The 22,603-nt window shown below is 40.4% G+C and overlaps 1 protein-coding gene across 2 annotated transcripts in view; it reads left to right on the top strand.

Moving 5' to 3' along the window:
- slc12a2 (solute carrier family 12 member 2) overlaps positions 1-22,603 on the top strand; it is an 85,923-nt gene that overhangs the window by 24,272 nt on the left and 39,048 nt on the right. For both annotated transcript variants that reach the window (XM_071204933.1, XM_034095380.2), the window contains exons 3-4: positions 444-519; positions 2,638-2,733. In XM_071204933.1, the coding sequence (XP_071061034.1) occupies positions 444-519; positions 2,638-2,733 (172 nt within the window). The remainder of the gene's footprint in view (positions 1-443; positions 520-2,637; positions 2,734-22,603) is intronic.

Raw genomic sequence — 22,603 nt, 5'->3', positions numbered from 1 at the left:
ACTTGGAGTGATTTTCACCTCTTTTAATACTTTCCTCCGCCTCGTTCTGAAGAAAGAAGTGAAATGTTTCAACGTGACGGCCGTCTTGGTGTTTGGGTGCGAGATGGGAGATGTAGTTAATTGAGCAGTTTCACACAAACAAAGTGTTACTTCACAGTTTTACGACACTTTTAAAAAAAATGTACTTGCAAAATAATCTTTTAGATCGACAAACATCATGTGTGTAACTCGTGGCTCAATTCAAACGGGATGGAAAGATAACCTTTCTCTCTCCGTCGACTTCAATGCATACTTTTCAGAAATAAGGTCCCATGGAGGAAGGGGAGGGACTCCGCCTCTCTATGTCCAGAAAATGTGAAGCGTTGTTTGGTTGAAACTAAAGCTGCCCCCCCCCCCCCCCCCTCCCTTCTATGACCCCCAGTAACCGTCCCTCCTCTCTGCAGGTGCGCTGCATGTTGAACATTTGGGGTGTGATGCTCTTCATCCGCATGTCATGGATCGTGGGTCAGGCTGGAATCGGTAAGCTCCCCTCTGAAGAGCTGACAGTTTAAATGAAATGTTGTCACCTTTATGTCTTTATTAGGATCTCCATTAGCACTAAGCATGAACATTGGGCTGTTCTTCCTGGGGTCCTCACACACTCAAAACATACATATACATACAACAAAATTAAAACAAAAACAAACAGCTCATAATTTCATGCAATTTACAGTGAAATGAAGTGAAACTAAAATGGTCATCCAATATCGCCATCCTAAGCCAAACAAAAGTAAATACAAATAAGTGTACATAATAATATATGCATACATAGCCACAGGCCACAGTTCAAATTTACTTTGTAATACTTAAATAATTATAATAAATAATTTTTTAGGCAACCTTTTGAAATGTACTTGAGAATTTTCCTGAATGATGTGAACCGGTGAAGAGTTCCAGCTGATCATGGCTCTGTACATGACTGTTTTCTGTCCCATATTGATTTAGATTAGATTAGTCACCCGTTTGGATTCATGTGCAGACATTGTGTTTTGGACATATCGCGTGTGCAAAAGCTTCCTGTGGTTGAAAATGAGAAAAAAGCAGATGGTGTAACTCCTTGTTCCTCTTCAGAAGTGTTGAATACATTTGCTTTTCCGCACAGCTGGGGAGAACAAATACATACAGTTGTGTAATAGTCATAATGGTGCAAATGAGAAGAAGGAATAGGACATATTTACATTTAAAAATAGTAATGTAAGATGAAATAACTATACAAATGAATACATACTGTATACAGATCGACAGGTAACATATCAAGGCTACTAACAACCATACGCCCACATGTCTCATTAGATCATGTTTTATAACTGTTAACTTGCATTAATACTTTTTTTCCATCAATACATAAAGTTATTATGTGATAACAGGACACTATGAGTTTGTCATATCTGAGAGGTTATTAGTTTCAGTCACATCGAATAATCTTTCTTGTGGGTACATGTTATCGTCAAATCATAATGATAATTGGGGACATTGTTTTTGCCATGTTAGCTGTTATCATGCAACAGATACAGTGGCGGTTCTAGACTAATTTGACTGGGGGGGGCCACTTATTTTCTGAGGGGGGCACAATAATGCAGGACGAAAAAGAGAACTAGACAGTAATTGCGCATAAGAAAACAATGCAATACAGTTATTGGTATTTGTTTCAGTACACTTATTTATTTCAGATAGATCTTATAGTTATTACTGTTAGCTTCAGCTTAAGTTATAGTGCAATGTTTGCACTAACACTATATTTATATAAAATAAAGGCAATGAACAGTTACATCTCTACTTTACATAAGGGTGTCTGCACAATCTCACATTACCGCAACAAAATCCTGCGGTTTTTGGCAAACCGAGTACCAGAAAATATACATTTAAAAAAAAACTTTTCATTGTTAGGGGGGGCCACAGGGGGGTCAGAGGTCAGTGTTAGGGGGGCACTGGCCCCCACTGGTCCCCCTAGAACCGCCCCTGAACAGATACACTGGCAAAACCTCCCAGTCATAAAAGAAAATACTGTTTAAATAATTTTTAAACTGTAAGCCGGTTGCAGCCTGAGGTAGGAGCAACACTGTAATGTGCACATGACGAGCAGTAAAGGTGAACAGTACAAGAACAGAATGTAAGAATCAGAAACAGGTTTATTACCAGGTAGTTAACGCATGCGAGGAATTTGACTTGGTGTTGTGGTGCATACATAAACATACACACAAATAAAAAAACACAGAAAATGAAATACTGTACAGTGAAATACAAATACTGTGTGAGAGGACCTCCGGCTACAGAGAAGCATCAAAATTACAGGCTGCACATAGCCGAGTAATAAAGCGTCAGTGTGCAGAATCCAGCCCTCGGTGTGGCACACAGCCTTCACCACAGCAACCACTGTGTCACTTCTCTTCACACAGCCCCCCCCCCTCCCCCAAGCACTTGTTGATAAATCTCCGCTTTGATGTGAATATCTCCACGGGGCGACACATGTGGCGGGCTTCAGTGCAGCTCGCCTCTGAGGCTGTGCTACTTTTCACAGAGTGTGCGCGGACGGCCCGCTAGAAAACTGTCAACAGTGTAGCACATTCCTTCCATTCCCTCTGTTGTCTCTCTCTTCAGGTCTCTCCTGTTTGATCGTGGGCATGGCTACCGTGGTGACAACCATCACCGGACTCTCGACCTCCGCCATCGCCACCAACGGATTCGTAAGAGGAGGTAAACACTGCGTTGATTAGTAGAAGCAGAACACAGACCTGTTCCTGCTGTGTCACATTGTAGCATTATGGCCCGTGTGGACATGGAGCCTTTTTCTAAACACCAGCGTCTTTTTCAAATTGATTCCAATGAGAACAGAGCGCTAGCCTTCACTAGCGTCCACCTCCAGAAAAAAACAGTATTTTTTCAGAGCACTCTCACCCACTGCCAGCGCTCGGGTGAAAACGTTTCAGAAAAAGCACCAGGGCGACGTCACTGCATGAAAAGCTAGGGATGCATACCGGTATCCGGTATTACCGAAATACCGGTTACTGTTGGCTAGGGTATACCGTACCGAAATCAGATCCGGTTTCGATACTTTTTATTTATTTTAATTTTAAAAGTGAGTCCGTGGCCCGTGATGGCGGGTGTTATAAATTGTTATAAATTCGATTACATAATCTTTTTTCTTCATATTTTATGGATTTTTCATTGTTTTTTCAATACTAGAAAGGTAAAAGTCCCACAAATGATTTGTTTTCTCTCACCAGTGAAGGCAAATGTTGATTTTAAAGATGAGATTTGTTTGTTTGTGCAATGCCGAGATCTCATGACCTTTATTCTATTATGTATTTGTTCTCTAGTCGAATCTCAGGTTTAACATGAATTATAACGGTCTGTCAAGATGTGCTATTCACGCGGCACACCTGATGGCGGGTGTTAAAAGATATTCCATAATCGGTTTTCTTCATATTTGTAATGTATTTTTCATTGTTTGTTCAGTACTGAAAGGTCCAAGAAGTCCCACAGTTGAATTTAATATTCATTTGACATGTTAACTATATCGTAAAGCGCTTCATGGGAGTAGTTGTGGGATGATACATTTTCAAAGTATCACAATATGTATCGGTATCGTTCAGTGGTATCGTAAAAAAGTCAACGACATGCATCCCTAGTTTGGCCGTGTCTCTCAGATGGAAACTATCATAACAAAGACAGAAAAGCCTGTTTGTTGGAGCAGTTCGGCCGGGAGGACACCGGATGTTGCTCATAGTGTTTCCATGATATCATTGTCAATTAAAGAGTGCTGCGAGGGTGTTTTTACTGCTAGCCGGCGTTCCCCAGCGACCTGCCAGTGCCTTTCTGCCAGAAAAAGTGTCTATATGCACCCTTATGTGAGTCGGATGAAAGAGGAGAAAATCAATCGGTGATCAACCTCACTTGATGTTGAAGTGGTGGAGGCAGCTCTCACTGAATCAGGTGACATTTACTCCTCTGAGACAGGAAGGAGGTCTAATATTTAGTAGTAGTAGTAGTAGAACCTTTATTTATCCAGGAAAATCAATTAAGAACAAATTCTTATTTACAATGATGACCTGACAGGAGGCAAAGGCTTCCTGAGGGGATGGGGTTTGGGAGGAAATAAAAAAGACACACTCCGGGCACTACAGAACCCAGGAGACAACACAAACACATATTTAACCCCCTACCCTGCTAGGACTCTGTCAGAGCGTCTCTGCCTCGTGGACCTCCGTCTCTAATGAGATGATTGACTGGTTAAAGACTTTTTATGAGCAAGTCATATGCTAAGAATGGCCGTTTAGACTCCATTAAACTCTGAGGAAGTGTCAAAGGTGATCAGCTAAGCACACATTGACTCTTTGTTCACTGATTGGCTCTATCTGAAGCTTTCATCCTTATCACATGCTCTTATCTTAAGTCCTAAATCATCCCAGCTACTGAGCTCAAATATAAACAGATTTATATCCATGACAACTGGGGTCCATTTCCACCGTGTAATGTGGTTGACACGGCACTCATGGCTTCAGTAACGGTTTTATTTCATTAGAAAAATAGTAAATAATATTGCGATAATACATTCAGCAGTTCATGCCAATAAAGCATCTTTGAATTTTGAAAGCAATAAAAGGCCCATCCCTGCGTCCAATTTCTAACACTACAAAACAACTACACTCAGTATATTCACATCACTGCCTCTCCATCTGAGTCCGTTCCCTAACCTTGCTGAGCAACAAAGCTCCTCACTGTGTGCCGCGCCTCACTCGTCACTCTTAACACTCATGCCAAAGTCCAATGGTAATTCGACACAATTCCAAAACAAAAATCTCTGCGTGTCAGGCCGCGGTCATTTAGGTTCCATCAACAGGCTCAGTGGGCAGCAGGGAATCCAACGCTGGGAGAGTTTGCAGAAGTTAAGTTTAGAGTAAAAGTAAAAGAATAATGAACTGAGTGGTGGGAGGTTTTTCCAAACAATGGAGAGATGTCTCAGAGCGTGGACATCTGATCGGTCCTCTCAGTCATTGATAGAGTCATGCAGGGAGGGAGGGAGGGAGGGAGGGGGCCAAAAGGTATCTGAGAATCCATCGAGCCCTGTTCAAAAGATGCTGACCACTGCACTGTAAACTAATACGTACAGTGTATCGGACACAGTGTACCAATACACAGTGCTACAGAGATATTATTAACCCAACTGAAAGTCTAACAGACCATGCTCGCAGTCCAAATCCCAGAAATACTCATGTAGAAAGGCTGATGTTGGAGAATCTGTAACCAGAGATATGACTGTCGAATAACAGACTATGTTTTAAGCTCGACACTATATGTTGTATTGCTGCGTCTCATGTCTACGGGACTTCCTGAAAATGATCCAGACATGTCGATGTCATCAGAAACCTTGAAAAAAAGTATTTTGAGGAGTATAAAAATAACACAATAACCATCATCAGAAACAAACCGTTTTGTCATCATTTACCAAGGGCAAAATAATGAATCTCCCTGGCTTAAAATGTTGCCGTTAGGTAAGCAACCTTCAGCGTTTTTACTTTTCATTCAGAAGTGCTCCACTGTTACACGAGCCAACATAATCCTGGCTTCAGTAAAACTAAGTGCCCGTAGTGATGCATGTGTTTCCATGATGTTGAGTGCACTTCCAGCCTCACCAACACAACGGGAGCCTTATTATTTTTTTATTAGCTATATTACGTCAGTGCTTGAACTTTATCATTTTCATTAGATTCCAGGAAATACTCAGTACTTCCTGGATATTTCTGTGTCTATAATCACACAAGAATTATAGATCATTTTTCCTAAACCATACTTTACTTTGCGACGTCTCTGTCTTGGGTTAAATCTGATTGCATCATTAGGTTTAGTAACGATGCCCGTGCGAGTCATTGTACAGTTTGCTCTGCCGTGCTATTCTCCCCATGCTTTGTCATTGGGGTGCAAATCCAGCCTTTGTGTGTATTCAGCCATGGAGATAATGTTCACTAACTCATCCTGTGCACTGTCCTCTGTGCTGCTCACACGCAGTTACTGAGTGGAAGTCACAATGTCTGTTTGATACCTGCAAGGCAGAAGAATGTGAGTCTTTAAAGCTGCTGGCTTCAACCTGTTCCTCCCATACAGCAAATTAACTAAAGAACACATTGTCTCCGGTGTGCAAGTCTCCGGTGTGGCTTTCCTTCCTTTTCCTCCGGCTTTCTGCTCCTGAAAGTGTTTCAGTGTTCCCTGGTGATTTTGTGGCTTCCACCTGTTCGCCAAGATGCTTTGGTTGCTGTAGTAATTGTCCTTAAGAAGGTTTAGGCAGCCTCTCTCAACAAAAAGCTAAGTTAATCCAAAGCGGATTTCTTCCAACGTCAGGACTTTTTCCACCTTTTAAAATATGTCACCCGCAGCAGAGACGATGTTTTTCAGGTCTTTGCTTCCGTGTCATCAAACGCTGGTTCCCTTTTATTGGATTCCTCTGCTTTGCCGCCTTCTCACTTGCTTATGGAACAATAATACGTCGTCGGATATAGATCAGAGATACGAGAGGATTCTTTTTCTTATTAGTAGCATTGATTTGTAAAACTCTATAAGTGATTTAGAGGGTTTCATTAGCAGAGATTACAAAATAGTAGCTACAACAGCCTGAAGTGTTTATGACTTTTTAATAAAAAACACTCGGCTATTAGAAAATGGCAGCAAACGACATAAAACACATTCTGTTAAAGACTTGGAAACAAAGATGCACCAGGAAAACTTCAGTTACGGATATCGTTATTCTGCTTTGTTATAACGAACACAACGTCCCGGCTCCACCAACTGTGTCCCTGTAGCACATTATCCCGATGACCAACTTCTGTCAAACGCCTTCATTGCATTTGACGAGATTGTTTGCTGATCAGGAACCTGCTGCCGAGAAGCCAGTCTTTCCACATTCCTTACTGTAAAGCTACATTTCAGAAAACGGGGATCATCAATGTGGTATTCTTTCAAAAGGAACCGAGGCAGGCAGGAGTTTTTTTAAACCTTCTGCTCCCTGGTGTCCCGAATGCCCCACGAGGGCACAGCGCTTGATTCGGTGTTGCATAACCACATCAGCAGCATCACCACCTGACTTCACTCGGAGCGAAGTATGTGTCCCTTTGAACAGCTGCTCCAATCATCTGTGGCAGATGTTATTATCTTCGAATTGTAAAGCCATCCTTATGGGAGATTACAGTACACTGCAGCTCAGTTAGCTTTCCAAACTGCTCAAAAAAGCAACAGCCATTTCAATATATTTCATTAAAAACACATGTGAAACAAAGCCTGAAGAAACTCGGCACTTCTTTGGTACTGACTTTACGAGTTTCAAAAACAGGCATGTAGACAAATCTGATTTACAATCTTTTTACCTCGTTCTTTAAGCCAAGATCCCAGTGTTTGGACAGCTGGTTCCCACTTGAATAATTCAGTTTGCCATATTTCATATCGGGTTATAAGAACGTTCTAGTTTTCTTAGCTAATCCTAAAATCATTGGTAGGTTGTGGTATGCTTTCAGTACCAACCTCGGAGCAGCATTTCCTGTTTTTATCTTGTGTGTTTTCATCGGTGTTTGTTGAATACCGGAAGATTTTTTTTAAATGTCTCATTCCATCAGTAGGATTGAATCTATTGGAACATTGCTGGATGATTCTGTTACTTCATTTTAAGAGTCACTCTAAAGCAGGGGTGGGGAACCTTTTTCTCTCAAGGGCCATTTCAATGTTTTCAACATCCTCCGAGGGCCGTACAAATGATTGACCTCTGCTTAAAAATAATAAATCACAGCCCACTCATTCACCTTTCTTTCATGCTGTGCAAAGAAAAAGCAACCTCTGAATCCAGATATTCTTGCCATGACTCACGCATGCACGTGCACGGTTGTGGCGTGACCACCAAAACAGAAAGCTATGGACACAAGATGTGTGCAAATGTATTTAGACTCCTATCCGTGTGAACATGATTTAAGTTGGTGGGGCCTAACCTCCTCTAGGGGGGTCCGGGGCATGCTCCCCCAGGAAGATTTTTTTTAAATGTTGAAGTTAAAAGCGTCAATCTGGTGCACTTTGAGAGCAACATTAGTAGAGCTATGGATACATCTCTCAACACCCATATGAACAGAACTGTAAACAGATTTTATTTTTCTTTATGGATATTTTACAAATCACTCTCCTTTCAAACTGATTCTTCTTTATTAATAACAACTTTTTTTTACTGTCATATAGTATTTTATACCTGTTTACTTTATTCTCTTATTTTTGTATAACTATAATGATCATATAAAGATGTGCCTTTACCTCACTGGTTGTAGAAAAAGCTTCTTATATTCGTTAGCATAGCTAGCTAACCAGATGCTAATAACAACAAAGTTATTGACTGCATGATCAGAATGACAGATCGCCACTGGGCTTTCACCTAAAGACACAGCCACCCAGAAACTGCAGCATGTGTACGGCTCCTTTGGAAGTGCCGGAGCGGAGCTGCGTTCTGGTGCTCTCCGTCAGAACTACATCCCTGTCAGACGAGACATATACCACGTGAACGACACGTTAGGCTTGTGTTGTGTTCAAGGACCCTGACTTTGGCCAGGGAAAAACAGGCACTCTCTGTTTAATTATTTTGCGGTCTAGATTTCTTTCATTTTTTTTCTTTTTTGCGTGTGTGTTATAAATTACCTCGAGGGCCACACGAAATGGTCTCGCGGGCCGTATACGGCCCGGGGGCCGGAGGTTCCCCACCCCTGCTCTAAAGTCTTTAGACTAATGCTGGATTTCTAGCAAAGAACTAATGGGTTGGACAATAATGTACCCTCTTTGTTCTGGTACCCCAACACCAGTCAGTGCAAGCATATACTGCATTTGGTAGAAGGGGGGTTTTTACACAGTGGTTGCACCATCAGTGTCTGATTTACTAAAAACAACTTGGGTTGCTACATTTCACATTTTAAGAATCCATCATTAAGTTCATGGAAAACCCATTTATTAATTAATTCTAGCTGCATTGACCTGCGTCTCTTTGATTTGATTTGAGTCAAGTAAGAGAGAGACATTGGATCCTTTTTCACTTAATTTCCAGTTATTTATTGAGAAAATGCCAATTATTTATTTGTGTTTTAGCTGTATTTAAGAATTTCTAACATTTAACATCAAAACTGACATTCTGATCACACGGAACAAACATTGTTAACGAGATTTGCGTTAGTTGCAACTTAACCGTTTACAGCAGTTGGGAGTTCAAATATAACATTTTGTTAAGTTGCATAATTTGTTTTTTATAGTATTACTCCAAAGTACTCCTCGGGCTGCACATACGCCATTTATAAGGCTCTTATGGCATATTGGCTGTTCGGCTCATCCCGTGTGTCGTGTGGACTTGCTTTAGACTGATCCCAGCACAGCTGTTTCCAAGAGTTGAATGTTACCTTACGGGTGTCTGTGTGCGATGCCAACAGAATAAAGCTTTTGTGTTGAGTTAGTCAGGATTGAACCTCGGGGCTGGGCGACATCGTACATCCTCCTATTGTCTTGCCGTCTCCCATTACTCCAGGGTATGGGCACAATGCAGGACGAACCACATGTACAATATATTCCCTGAATGCACCCAATTAGCACAACAGATACACACACTCCATTAAATTCCCAGTGTACCCCCTGTTTGGAATTACTTCTGAAGTTCTCTAGTAACAAGTGCTGAGAAACACTTCTGAATGTTACCTTCCTCGGCTTTGCCAAGGAACCATATTTTATTTATAGTTGGCATTCTTTCGTACTTCACGGTCATACTTTGCCTCGTAAAAGTGACTAGCTTTGGCCTGCATAATGTACTTTCCACTTGCCCGCGCAGTTAAAGGAGAGTGACGGGGATTATGAGAAGAAGAGGCAGAGAAAGTTTCGGCCACACTGGCTTGATCGATGGAGTTGGCTTCAATATGATGCCAATATAAAACAAGGTCTTCTGTCGACTCTGTACATCAATGCCGACCTATGCTGACAAGTAAGTGAAGAGTAGACCATATAAAGGTATATTGGCTTAGGGAAATGTCCCAGCAGTTTAGGAGAATGAAGGTTCTAATCTCATCTATTACATAGCCATTACATTTCTAACCCCTAATGACAAGAAAGGCAGAAAAGCCCATTATTCAAATAATAATACTCATAATAATGATAATAGCAGAGTTTTTTTAACAATGACCACAATGTAATTATTTGAATAAACCAAATATGAACATTGAGGAAAATGAGGAAGAACTGATGATTCTAATGTAGTTTATGCATAAATTACTATTGCAACAAATGTGTTCATTTCTTCATTATTAGTCGATTGGACGAATGCTTGGGCCAGTGGTTACAAATGGTGGGCCCGGTGATAATAAGGGCCAGTGGAATGTTACCCTTAATGTCTACCCCTGATTGTATTAATACATTTTAATACCCACCAGAATGACGACTTGTGTTATAAAAGCTGCTCTGGTGGCGTCAAAAGTATTAAAGTTCAATATTCAACCCTTATTGAAACTTAGAGCTATAAGATACTCACATCTTTTCCCCAAATCACTTTAGCTTCTCGTCCCATTTCCTCCATTCCACATGTATATTTGCACCAGTGTTTTCTGACTCATAATTTTAAGACTTAATTTTTGTCTATTTTCTCACGTTTTATGCCAAATACTTACAGATTTCTTTATGCTTGATTCTAGTAAAAATATTTGTGGTCACGAATCAAAGAATTGCTATGTCTTTTATATATTTTTCCTTTATTACGCAAGCAGGTTTAACTGTTCCCCACCCTTAGGCGAGCAATATGTCCCAACATCGTGTTTGACCTTGAGAGGATGGAAAGAAATGATATTACACAGAAGCCAAAGCTAACATAGAAAGGGATTTTGGCTCTCTGTGTAGCGACAGAAGGCTCAGGTGAAAAGATGCTGAGTGATCGTTACCCCCCCCCCCCCCTTCCTCCACCCACAGCTCAGCCCTGAAGGCCTGGGACTCTTGTATAATTGATAACACCTATTTATATTTGTAACAGCGTCTCTGTGCTGAAAGGTGTTCGTCCACACTTTCGTTTTATGTTTCCTCTCGCACCTCACAACAGACCTGGCACGCAGCCACGTTAGTTTCGATGCAGTTAATTCCAATCCCTATATATGGCGCCTTTACTCGAACCAAACCCTTCTTCAAGGTTAGCTTTCATCTTAACTTTTACCAGGTTTGATGTAGGGTTGCCAGAAAACTGACCATGATCAAAATCGATTAGTCAGCAGCCCTGGCGAATAATAATCTCCTTCTTCTTCAAGGAATTCCGTTGTTTTCTTTACCGTAACATGTTTAACAGTACAAACAACAAACAAGCATGTCATCACAACGACGTGGCCTTGAAGTGAAGTTGGTAATGGCCGGCTGTGCTGCGTCTTTCTCTGACCTCTTTGGCGTGCTTCGCACTCAAATGCGAACGCATTGTTGAGGTTGAGTTGTGATAGACCAACGTCTTTTCGCAGAGCTTGCATTTAACTTCCTTTGGACTTGTACATTCAAAGTAGTTCCACGAGGAGGAACTCTTTTTACCTGCCGCTTTGTTCATCTTTAGTCGCACGTGTGAGGGAGAGGGGGGGTGGGGTCGGTGTGTAGCGTGCTGCAGCAGCAGTCTGCTCTGCACGCAGGCTTCCTCCAAGTTTACAGTAAAACAAACTGGTGGTGGGACCAATGGCCATTTACAATTATTAATACTATTACTATTATTAGCATATATATATTTATATATATTTTTGGTTGAAACTAAGCCAGAAAAAAAAAAAAAAAAAAACATAAAAAAAAAAATTAACAATGTATATAAATAAAATCGATTTTTAAAAATAATATTCGATTATGGAGACTGTAGCGAATATTCGAATAATCGCTGGCATCCCTAGTTTGATGACTGCATCTTGAATGGTTGCACGGGACCCACATTGTCTCGTATCTGTCCAAAAATATGTCATGAAATAATTGCCATGACATTTTCTAAACACAATTGTGGTCCTCGGAGAGAAAAAACGAGATTACACATTTGTTTCTTTCCAAGCAGCGAGCCTGTGGAATGTTCTTCTTTACAGCCCTCACTTCTATTGTGGTGCACAATGCACATTAAAGCCCCTCGGGGTAATTCACTTCAATATAACATTATGCCTTCAAAATGATGTTATGACTCACTTCTGTTCAGCTGTTGTTAAGGATGCCAGAGCTGTTATGAAGTCATGCTGGGAAGCTTATTTTTCTCCCACACCCTTTAATGTACAATATTTGTGGCCAGTGGAGGAGGGAATGCTTTGAAAGCCTCTGAGTCAGCGTAGAGCAGGGGTGTCAAACTCAAGGCCCGGGGGCCAAATCCGGCCCGTGACTTCATTTTATGTGGCCCGCAAGAGCTTGCAAAGAATATAATATGTTTATTATACGGTTACATGCCGATTTACAGAAGCACGTTGCCCATAAACTACATGTCCCACAATGCATCTCAAAGTTGACTTTTTTTCTTCAAAATATGCCCTTTTTCTTAGAATTTTACTTATTCTCAGAATCTGACTTTTTTTTTCAAAATGTTACTTTTTTTTCAAAATGTTACTTTTCTTTTTCAAAATGTTGTGACATTCTCACTGAAGAGACTTATGAAGTTATTACCCGATCTGATAATAATCCAATGCAGAGGCAATAATGTAATATAATACATTATTTTATATATATTAAATATTTATATATGTATTTTTATAAAGTCTTATATATAAAACTGGCCCTTTTGAGTGCAACCATGATGCTGATGTGGCCCGAGATGAAATTGAGTTTGACCCCCCTGGCGCAGAGGATTAGTTGCAGACGTGCTGTGTTCATCACTATAAGGGCTATTAATGGAGCAAGAACAGTATGTCGTATACCCAAAGATTCCTAGCAGGGAGGCCACCAACGTCACGGCATTGTCTGTGCACTGGAGGGAGACTTCCTGTTGTAGTAACACAAGGACAGACATGCGAACTAACCGAGCGGGTTTTATCATGTTTACATTACATGATTATTTTTGTCCTCAATGTCATATCAGATAGTGATATTATGGTTTTAATTCAAAGTAGTTGAGCTATTACAAGGAAATACAGTAACGTCAGTTCCAATACCTTGTCCAATGTGACTTTGAGGGAAACTGTCTTCCTTATGTTACAAGGTCGGATTAAAACCTTGAAAATACTCAAATGTGTGGCGTTAATGTTTGACTCGGCATGTAGTGAGCATAATAATAATATTAAACTAAACCAGCTGTAATCTGAAGTGCAGTCATAATGAATGAAGTATTGATCCAGACAACATTTGTTTCTACAATTTATACTTTACAAATTATGTGTTTTTTGTTTTCTTCATGATTGTCAAATGATCGGTCTGTTTAGGACGACTTGAGGCTGAAAAAATAATTATGTTTTACTTGATTGACATTTGTCTCAGCGAATCAGACTCCACTATGGAAATTGTTGACTTATCCTACCACAGCTACACCCAAAATCAACAAATGTCCCCACATTTAAATGTACTGTTCAAAATGGTCTGTTCAGCGAGCTAATCAACAATGTTTCTTCGCATACAAACACAATCTTTATTTGTTGTGCTTTTCAGGAGCCGTTTGAGGATGGCTTTGCTAACGGAGATGAGCTCAGCCCGGCCGAAGAGGCTGCGGCTAAAGAAGCAGCCGAGTCCAAAGGAGTGGTCAAGTTCGGCTGGGTCAAGGGAGTGCTGGTGAGTGTCCTTCAGAACCCAATGGCTTCCTCTGTATTCATTACTTCATCTCCTGTGTTTTCAAAAGAAGTCACCCAGAAGCTCGGTCACGTACGATGTAAAGTGAGGGAGCATGTGTCACAATAATTCTACTTTTACGATTACTATTGTTAGGAGCCAAAAGCACTAGTTATACTTTGCTTGGCCAACCTTTTAATTTAGCATTGCAAGATCTACTTTGATAAAAAGCAATGGGCTCTTTCCATTAGATTTCGGAATATTGTAGAAAAATATATATTAGCAAAAACACATTTATGATAATTACACGTTTTGTACCGCAGGATAATCTCCACGTATTAACACCAGTTTATGATTTTTAAAGCGTAAATGCAATCGCTAGAGACAACAAGCTAAAGTTAGGCTATAAAGGAACTACAGCAAGGTTGCATGACTTTATAACACCAGCGCAAAGCAACATTTTTAGTGTTTTCATTTAGCCACTTGTTACCAGCCACTTCATAAAAGCTGCTCACATTGACAAGTGCTATATACACTGGGATAATTTATGATGTCGAACAAAACATGAACATGTCTTCACCTTGTGTTAAACACAGATCTTATTTCAGGCAAACCAAAAACAGATTTAAAGAAAATGTTGACCTTGAAACGGTGAAACCAGAAGTGCTAAATTGCTAACTCACAACCAGGTTTAATGACTAATTTCAGTATTGATATAGATGTCCTGTATTAATTTGCTTATACACTTGCTAAAGTACTACAAGGTTACAAATAGCTTCATAAAAAAACACAACAAAAGGATTCCTCATATACTAAATAACCAAGCCAGTGTGAAGTCGCGTAACATAATATTACCACTAAGAAAATAGAACGTGAATGTTACTTTACATCTGCCCAGTGAAGGAGAAATAGTTTCCCTGTAGGTCTATTCTACCGACGCGTCCACAAATGTCTCCCAAATTCTTCCAAAAATCGGTCGTGTGTTGACTCGGTGAAGTGGATCACAGGTGAGAAGTGTGCCTCTGTATATAATTGTAGCTGTTGAGAGTAGATGACAGGGTGTTCAGGATTGTGGAGCCGGAGTGTGAGTTTCTCCCGGCTCAGACGGTGTTTGGCTGAACCTCTGAGGACGGAACCTCTCCAAACAGATGGATGTGCTTCATGTCTTTATTTAAATATATAAAAGTATACACAAAGTACAGAGGATGACACGGTCTGGATACTATCATCCTGCTTTTATTTTGACATGAAACGTCCTTACTTCCTCTCTTATACAAACCTTGCACTCGTCCATATACTTCTTGGTGTTCTAATGGCTTTTGTCAAGTAGTGTCGAATATTTTCTGAAAATAATCGTCTTTAAAATATGACGTGAGTGGCCCCTGCCCCTACAGGAAATAAAGTCTTACAGTTTAAATAACAAAGCAACCAGACAAAGACGATGATCTACTTATTGCAATCACTTCAAACATGAAAAACAATTCAACAGTAACAATAATTAAGCAGAACAGGCATCAATAACCAATGGCATGAACACAGTCCCTTAGTAAAGATTCAAATTACAACTTGACAAGATACAAGTCTGAACTGCACGAGATAAAAGGCAATGTATTTCAATTTTTATTATTTTATATGACAATCAGAATAAGAATACCTTTATTACTCCCACGGAGGGGACATTTGCGTAGTTACAGCGCCACAGACAGCTTAATGCATTATGTTAAATGTGTGACATGCATTAGGAAAAAAAAGTACTAAGTTATGATATAATAAAAAGTTACATCATTTAAAAAAATACACATCCTTACAATAGTTCTTAGGATTTAGCAGCCAGGTATATATTACACGGCATCTATATATATTGCACATCTAGCACATATTGCACATAGGTGGTTGGTATTTAACAGCAGCAAGTTACACAATTTACAAAATACACACCTTGTAACAGTTCTAAGGATTTAGCAGCCAGGTATATATTACACAGTTATTATATATTGCACATATTGCACATAGTTTGTTGGTATTTAGCAGCAAGGGGTGATCTAGTCTGTGTTGTGGTGTGTGTGTGGTGGGGGGGTCAACTAGGGGCTGTGCTGGTTGTATAGTCTGACCGCTGCACGAAGGCAAGACCAGCGGTATCTCTCCGTGAGATAGCGGAGGTGCAGCAGCCAATAAAAAAGTAATAACATTTGTATTTTATTGCCACTTTCTCAACTTAAATCTGATATGAGTTTGACTTTTTCATGTTTTCATTTCTCACATTGTGTAGTTTTTAAAGTACATTTAAAATTTGCTTTCAGTCCACTAGCATTATCACGGTGGTGTCGTGAAGTGGATGGTGTTTTTCTGAATATTTATGCTGCTTTTTGAGTTGAAAATAGCAGCATTCAGAAAAGCCTCATGCTGCTTTCATTTGTTTTTCAACGCCACCTCAAATCTTTCGACAGACACTACTGTATGCTTCAATCATGCTCTGTCTAAAAGTTAACAATCATATTCATGTTCGAAACCTGTATTAAGTCCCACCCATCTACTTCCGACCCATGGGACCTTATTTCGGAAAAAGTATGTATTGAAGTCAATGGAGAGAGAAAGATTATCTTTCGATCCCGTTTGAATTGTGCCACGAATTACACATATGATGTTTGTCGATCTTAAAAAATAATTTCCGTGTCAAAAAAGTCACATTTTGTCGTAAAACTGTTGAAATATAAGACGATGAAAAATACGCATCTAGAAAGACTACAAATCCCAGAGTCTCGGTCCCGCATGCCGGCTCTCAGGAACCGACTCACTCCCCTTGTGTGTGCAGCTCTCAACGCGCCCAGACTTGGAGTGATTTTCACCTCTTTTAATACTTTCCGCCTCGTTCTGAAAGAAAGAAGTGAAATGTTTCAACGTGACGGCCGTGTTGGTGTTTGGTGCGAGATGGGAGATGTAGTTAATTGAGCAGTTTCACACAAACAAAGTGTTACTTCACAGTTTTACGACACATTTAAAAAAAATTGACTTGCAAAATTATCTTTTAAATTGACAAACATCATGTGTGTGGCTCAATTCAAACGGGATCGAAAGATAATCTTTCTCTCTCCGTCGACTTCAATACATACTTTTTCAGAAATAAGGTCCCATGGAGGAAAGGGAGGGACTCCGCCTCTCTATGTCCAGAAAATGTGAAGCGTTGTTTGGTTGAACTAAAGCTGCCCCCCCCCCCCCCTCCCTTCTATGACCCCCAGTAACCGTCCCTCCTCTCTGCAGGTGCGCTGCATGTTGAACATTTGGGGTGTGATGCTCTTCATCCGCATGTCATGGATCGTGGGTCAGGCTGGAATCGGTAAGCTCCCCTCTGAAGAGCTGACAGTTTAAATGAAATGTTGTCACCTTTATGTCTTTATGTCTTTATTAGGATCTCCATTAGCACTAGCATGAACATTGGCTGTTCTTCCTGGGGTCCTCACACACTCAAAACATACATATACATACAACAAAATTAAAACAAAACAAAACGGCTCATAATTTCATGCAATTTACAGTGAAATGAAGTGAAACTAAAATGGTCATCCAATTATCGCCATCCTAAGGCCAAACAAAAGTAAATACAAATAAGTGTACATAATAATATATGCATACATAGCCACAGGCACAGTTCAAATTTACTTTGTAATACTTAAATAATTATAATAAATAATTTTTTAGCAACCTTTTGAAATGTACTTGAGAATTTTCCTGAATGATGTGAACCGGTGAAGAGTTCCAGCTGATCATGGCTCTGTACATGACTGTTTTCTGTCCCATATTTGATTTAGATTAGATTAGTCACCCGTTTGGATTCATGTGCAGACATTGTGTTTTGGACATATCGCGTGTGCAAAAGCTTCCTGTGGTTGAAAATGAGAAAAAAGCAGATGGTGTAACTCCTTGTTCCTCTTCAGAAGTGTTGAATACATTTGCTTTTCCGCACAGCTGGGGAGAACAAATACATACAGTTGTGTAATAGTCATAATGGTGCAAATGAGAAGAAGGAATAGGACATATTTACATTTAAAATAGTAATGTAAGATGAAATACTATACAAATGAATACATACTGTATACAGATCGACAGGTAACATATCAAGGCTACTAACAACCATACGCCACATGTCTCATTAGATCATGTTTTATAACTGTTTAACTTTCATTAATACTTTTTTTCCATCAATACATAAAGTTATTATGTAGATAACAGGACACTATGAGTTTGTCATATCTGAGAGGTTATTAGTTTCAGTCAACATCGAATAATCTTTTCTTGTGGGTACATGTTATCGTCAAATCATAATGATAATTTGGGGACATTGTTTTTGCCATGTTAGCTGTTATCATGCAACAGATACAGTGGCGGTTCTAGACTAATTTGACTGGGGGGGCCACTTATTTTCTGAGGGGGGCACAATAAATGCAGGACGAAAAAGAGAACTAGACAGTAATTGCGCATAAGAAAACAATGCAATACAGTTATTGGTATTTGTTTCAGTACACTTATTTATTTCAGATAGATCTTATAGTTATTACTGTTAGCTTCAGCTTAAGTTATAGTGCAATGTTTGCACTAACACTATATTTATATAAAAATAAAGGCAATGAACAGTTACATCTCTACTTTACATAAGGGTGTCTGCACAATCTCACATTACCGCAACAAAATCCTGCGGTTTTTGGCAAACCGAGTACCAGAAAATATACATTTAAAAAAAACTTTTCATTGTTAGGGGGGGCCACAGGGGGGTCAGAGGTCAGTGTTAGGGGGGCACTGGCCCCCACTGGTCCCCCTAGAACCGCCCCTGAACAGATACACTGGCAAAACCTCCCAGTCATAAAAGAAAATACTGTTTAAATAATTTTTAAACTGTAAGCCGGTTGCAGCCTGAGGTAGGAGCAACACTGTAATGTGCACATGACGAGCAGTAAAGGTGAACAGTACAAGAACAGAATGTAAGAATCAGAAACAGGTTTATTACCAGGTAGGTTAACGCATGCGAGGAATTTGACTTGGTGTTGTGGTGCATACATAAACATACACACAAATAAAAAACACAGAAAATGAAATACTGTACAGTGAAATAAAATACTGTGTGAGAGACCTCCGGCTACAGAGAAGCATCAAAATTACAGGCTGCACATAGCCGAGTAATAAAGCGTCAGTGTGCAGAATCAGCCCTCGGTGTGGCACACAGCCTTCACCACAGCAACACTGTGTCACTTCTCTTCACACAGCCCCCCCCCTCCCCCAAGCACTTGTTGATAAATCTCCGCTTTGATGTGAAATATCTCCACGGGGCGACACATGTGGCGGGCTTCAGTGCAGCTCGCCTCTGAGGCTGTGCTACTTTTCACAGAGTGTGCCGGACGGCCCGCTAGAAAACTGTCAACAGTGTAGCACATTCCTTCCATTCCCTCTGTTGTCTTCTCTCTCTTCAGGTCTCTCCTGTTTGATCGTGGGCATGGCTACCGTGGTGACAACCATCACCGGACTCTCGACCTCCGCCATCGCCACCAACGGATTCGTAAGAGGAGGTAAACACTGCGTTGATTAGTAGAAGCAGAACACAGACCTGTTCCTGCTGTGTCACATTGTAGCATTATGGCCCGTGTGGACATGGAGCCTTTTTCTAAACACCAGCGTCTTTTTCAAATTGATTCCAATGAGAACAGAGCGCTAGCCTTCACTAGCGTCCACCTCCAGAAAAAAACAGTATTTTTTCAGAGCACTCTCACCCACTGCCAGCGCTCGGGTGAAAACGTTTCAGAAAAAGCACCAGGGCGACGTCACTGCATGAAAAGCTAGGGATGCATACCGGTATCCGGTATTACCGAAATACCGGTTACTGTTGGCTAGGGTATACCGTACCGAAATCAGATCCGGTTTCGATACTTTTTATTTATTTTAATTTTAAAAGTGAGTCCGTGGCCCGTGATGGCGGGTGTTATAAATTGTTATAAATTCGATTACATAATCTTTTTTTCTTCATATTTTATGGATTTTTCATTGTTTTTTCAATACTAGAAAGGTAAAAGTCCCACAAATGATTTGTTTTCTCTCACCAGTGAAGGCAAATGTTGATTTTAAAGATGAGATTTGTTTGTTTGTGCAATGCCGAGATCTCATGACCTTTATTCTATTATGTATTTGTTCTCTAGTCGAATCTCAGGTTTAACATGAATTATAACGGTCTGTCAAGATGTGCTATTCACGCGGCACACCTGATGGCGGGTGTTATAAAAGATATTCCATAATCGGTTTTCTTCATATTTGTAATGTATTTTTCATTGTTTGTTCAGTACTGAAAGGTCCAAGAAGTCCCACAGTTGAATTTAATATTCATTTGACATGTTAACTATATCGTAAAGCGCTTCATGGGAGTAGTTGTGGGATGATACATTTTCAAAGTATCACAATATGTATCGGTATCGTTCAGTGGTATCGTAAAAAAGTCAACGACATGCATCCCTAGTTTGGCCGTGTCTCTCAGATGGAAACTATCATAACAAAGACAGAAAAGCCTGTTTGTTGGAGCAGTTCGGCCGGGAGGACACCGGATGTTGCTCATAGTGTTTCCATGATATCATTGTCAATTAAAGAGTGCTGCGAGGGTGTTTTTACTGCTAGCCGGCGTTCCCCAGCGACCTGCCAGTGCCTTTCTGCCAGAAAAAGTGTCTATATGCACCCTTATGTGAGTCGGATGAAAGAGGAGAAAATCAATCGGTGATCAACCTCACTTGATGTTGAAGTGGTGGAGGCAGCTCTCACTGAATCAGGTGACATTTACTCTCCTCTGAGACAGGAAGGAGGTCTAATATTTAGTAGTAGTAGTAGTAGAACCTTTATTTATCCAGGAAAATCAATTAAGAACAAATTCTTATTTACAATGATGACCTGACAGGAGGCAAAGGCTTCCTGAGGGGATGGGGTTTGGGAGGAAATAAAAAGACACACTCCGGGCACTACAGAACCCAGGAGACAACACAAACACATATTTAACCCCCTACCCTGCTAGGACTCTGTCAGAGCGTCTCTGCCTCGTGGACCTCCGTCTCTAATGAGATGATTGACTGGTTAAAGACTTTTTATGAGCAAGTCATATGCTAAGAATGGCCGTTTAGACTCCATTAAACTCTGAGGAAGTGTCAAAGGTGATCAGCTAAGCACACATTGACTCTTTGTTCACTGATTGGCTCTATCTGAAGCTTTCATCCTTATCACATGCTCTTATCTTAAGTCCTAAATCATCCCAGCTACTGAGCTCAAATATAAACAGATTTATATCCATGACAACTGGGGTCCATTTCCACCGTGTAATGTGGTTGAGAGCACAGGAAGCAGCATGTGTTTGGACCCTGTGTTGGAATTGTTTGATGTTAATTACGTTGGTTTGGTTTGTGGCAGCACTGGAGCGAACACTTCAGATCACAGGGGCTCCATTAGTTTGTTTGCAAGCCAGGGGGTCCGCGGGGTCTTAGAAAGTATTACAAGTTGATAAATCAATTTAGTGAAAATGAAGGCCATTAAAAGTATTAAACGGCATTTTCCAAGGTATTACATGTTGTAGCTTGTTTTCAATAAGTATATAAATGGTCCAGAGAGGTTGTGTTCTACAGTCTGCCTGAATGTAGTCATGGCGTAGGTGTGTAGTGTGATTCTGTGTAGTTTATTTATGGCATCCCGTTGGATTTGACGTCATCTGAACAGGACATCGCACGCTCACTGCTTGATGGCGAGCGAAGGTCCGTTTACGCCGGTTGCTAAGCAACATCGTTATGGGGAAATGCAAGTCTGCGTCCAAATGGTTGGAAGATAAGGAGGAAGGACAATCAACACTGTATATAGTCAATGTGAGGTGAAGTGTCGCCAAGGTAACCGGTTAGAACTCCAAGTCGCGATGAGGTGTTAAAATGTATGGAAAGAGTCTTAAAAATAAAGTAAAATATATATATAGTATACATGGTAGGAAGAGGCGCTCCGCAGAGCCCTGCCAGCGCCTTTCTGCCAGTAAAAGGTGTTATGTGGATAAGGGCCCTCATTTGGCACTTTCAACAGTAAAAGGCTGACTCACCACTTTACAAAATGTCACCACTGCTAAAGCAACTTTACTGTAACGACTTCCGATAATCTCTGCTTTGATATTTGTTTCTTATCTCGCTGAAAGTGTATTCAGTAGAAAGTAACTTTCAGCACGGCTCCGAATTGGCCAATCAAATACAGGCAACCTGAAATTCCTGATAGATTACTCTGCATAGTAACAGGGGTACAGAGAGGATAAACATGCTTGCCGGGTCTATGCAGGAATCCTGAAGTCAAATGTAAAACCTTTTTAAGACCTTTTTTATTTCCTATTTTGAGATGTGTATATTTTATGTTCTATTCTGTATAATTTCCACATTATGTGCAATGCCTTGTTTACATGCTGCCGTGACGAAAGCAACTCCCAAATTAGGATTATTCAAGTAAATCTAATTTTGTCGAGAGAAAGCGCTGCATTTCTTTTGGTTGAGTTGAAAGGACGATCCACTTACGGAGATAAAAACAAAAGTCCAACGCTCAGCGGGAGCAACATTCAGGGTCGGGCCGGTCAATCGGCTATAACAAATTTAGCTTTATGGTCTTTGTTTTGGTAGCTTCCATCTGACACACACGGGCAAAACAAGCTTCCTCAATTTATCTGAAAATATGTTTTTCAAGCGGCCGCACAAAAAAGTCAAGGAGCTGAGAAGAAAGACGCTTGGCTGACTGAATGTTCTCTGTTCTCATTGGGATCAATTGAGGTTGTTAATGCCTCGCCAAGACGGACTATGCTAGT

This window comes from Pseudochaenichthys georgianus, chromosome 12 (assembly GCF_902827115.2).
Source record: "Pseudochaenichthys georgianus chromosome 12, fPseGeo1.2, whole genome shotgun sequence".
Lineage (NCBI taxonomy): Eukaryota > Metazoa > Chordata > Actinopteri > Perciformes > Channichthyidae > Pseudochaenichthys > Pseudochaenichthys georgianus.
Note: the sequence above shows the minus strand (reverse complement) of the source record. Positions and strands in the feature narration are given on the sequence as shown.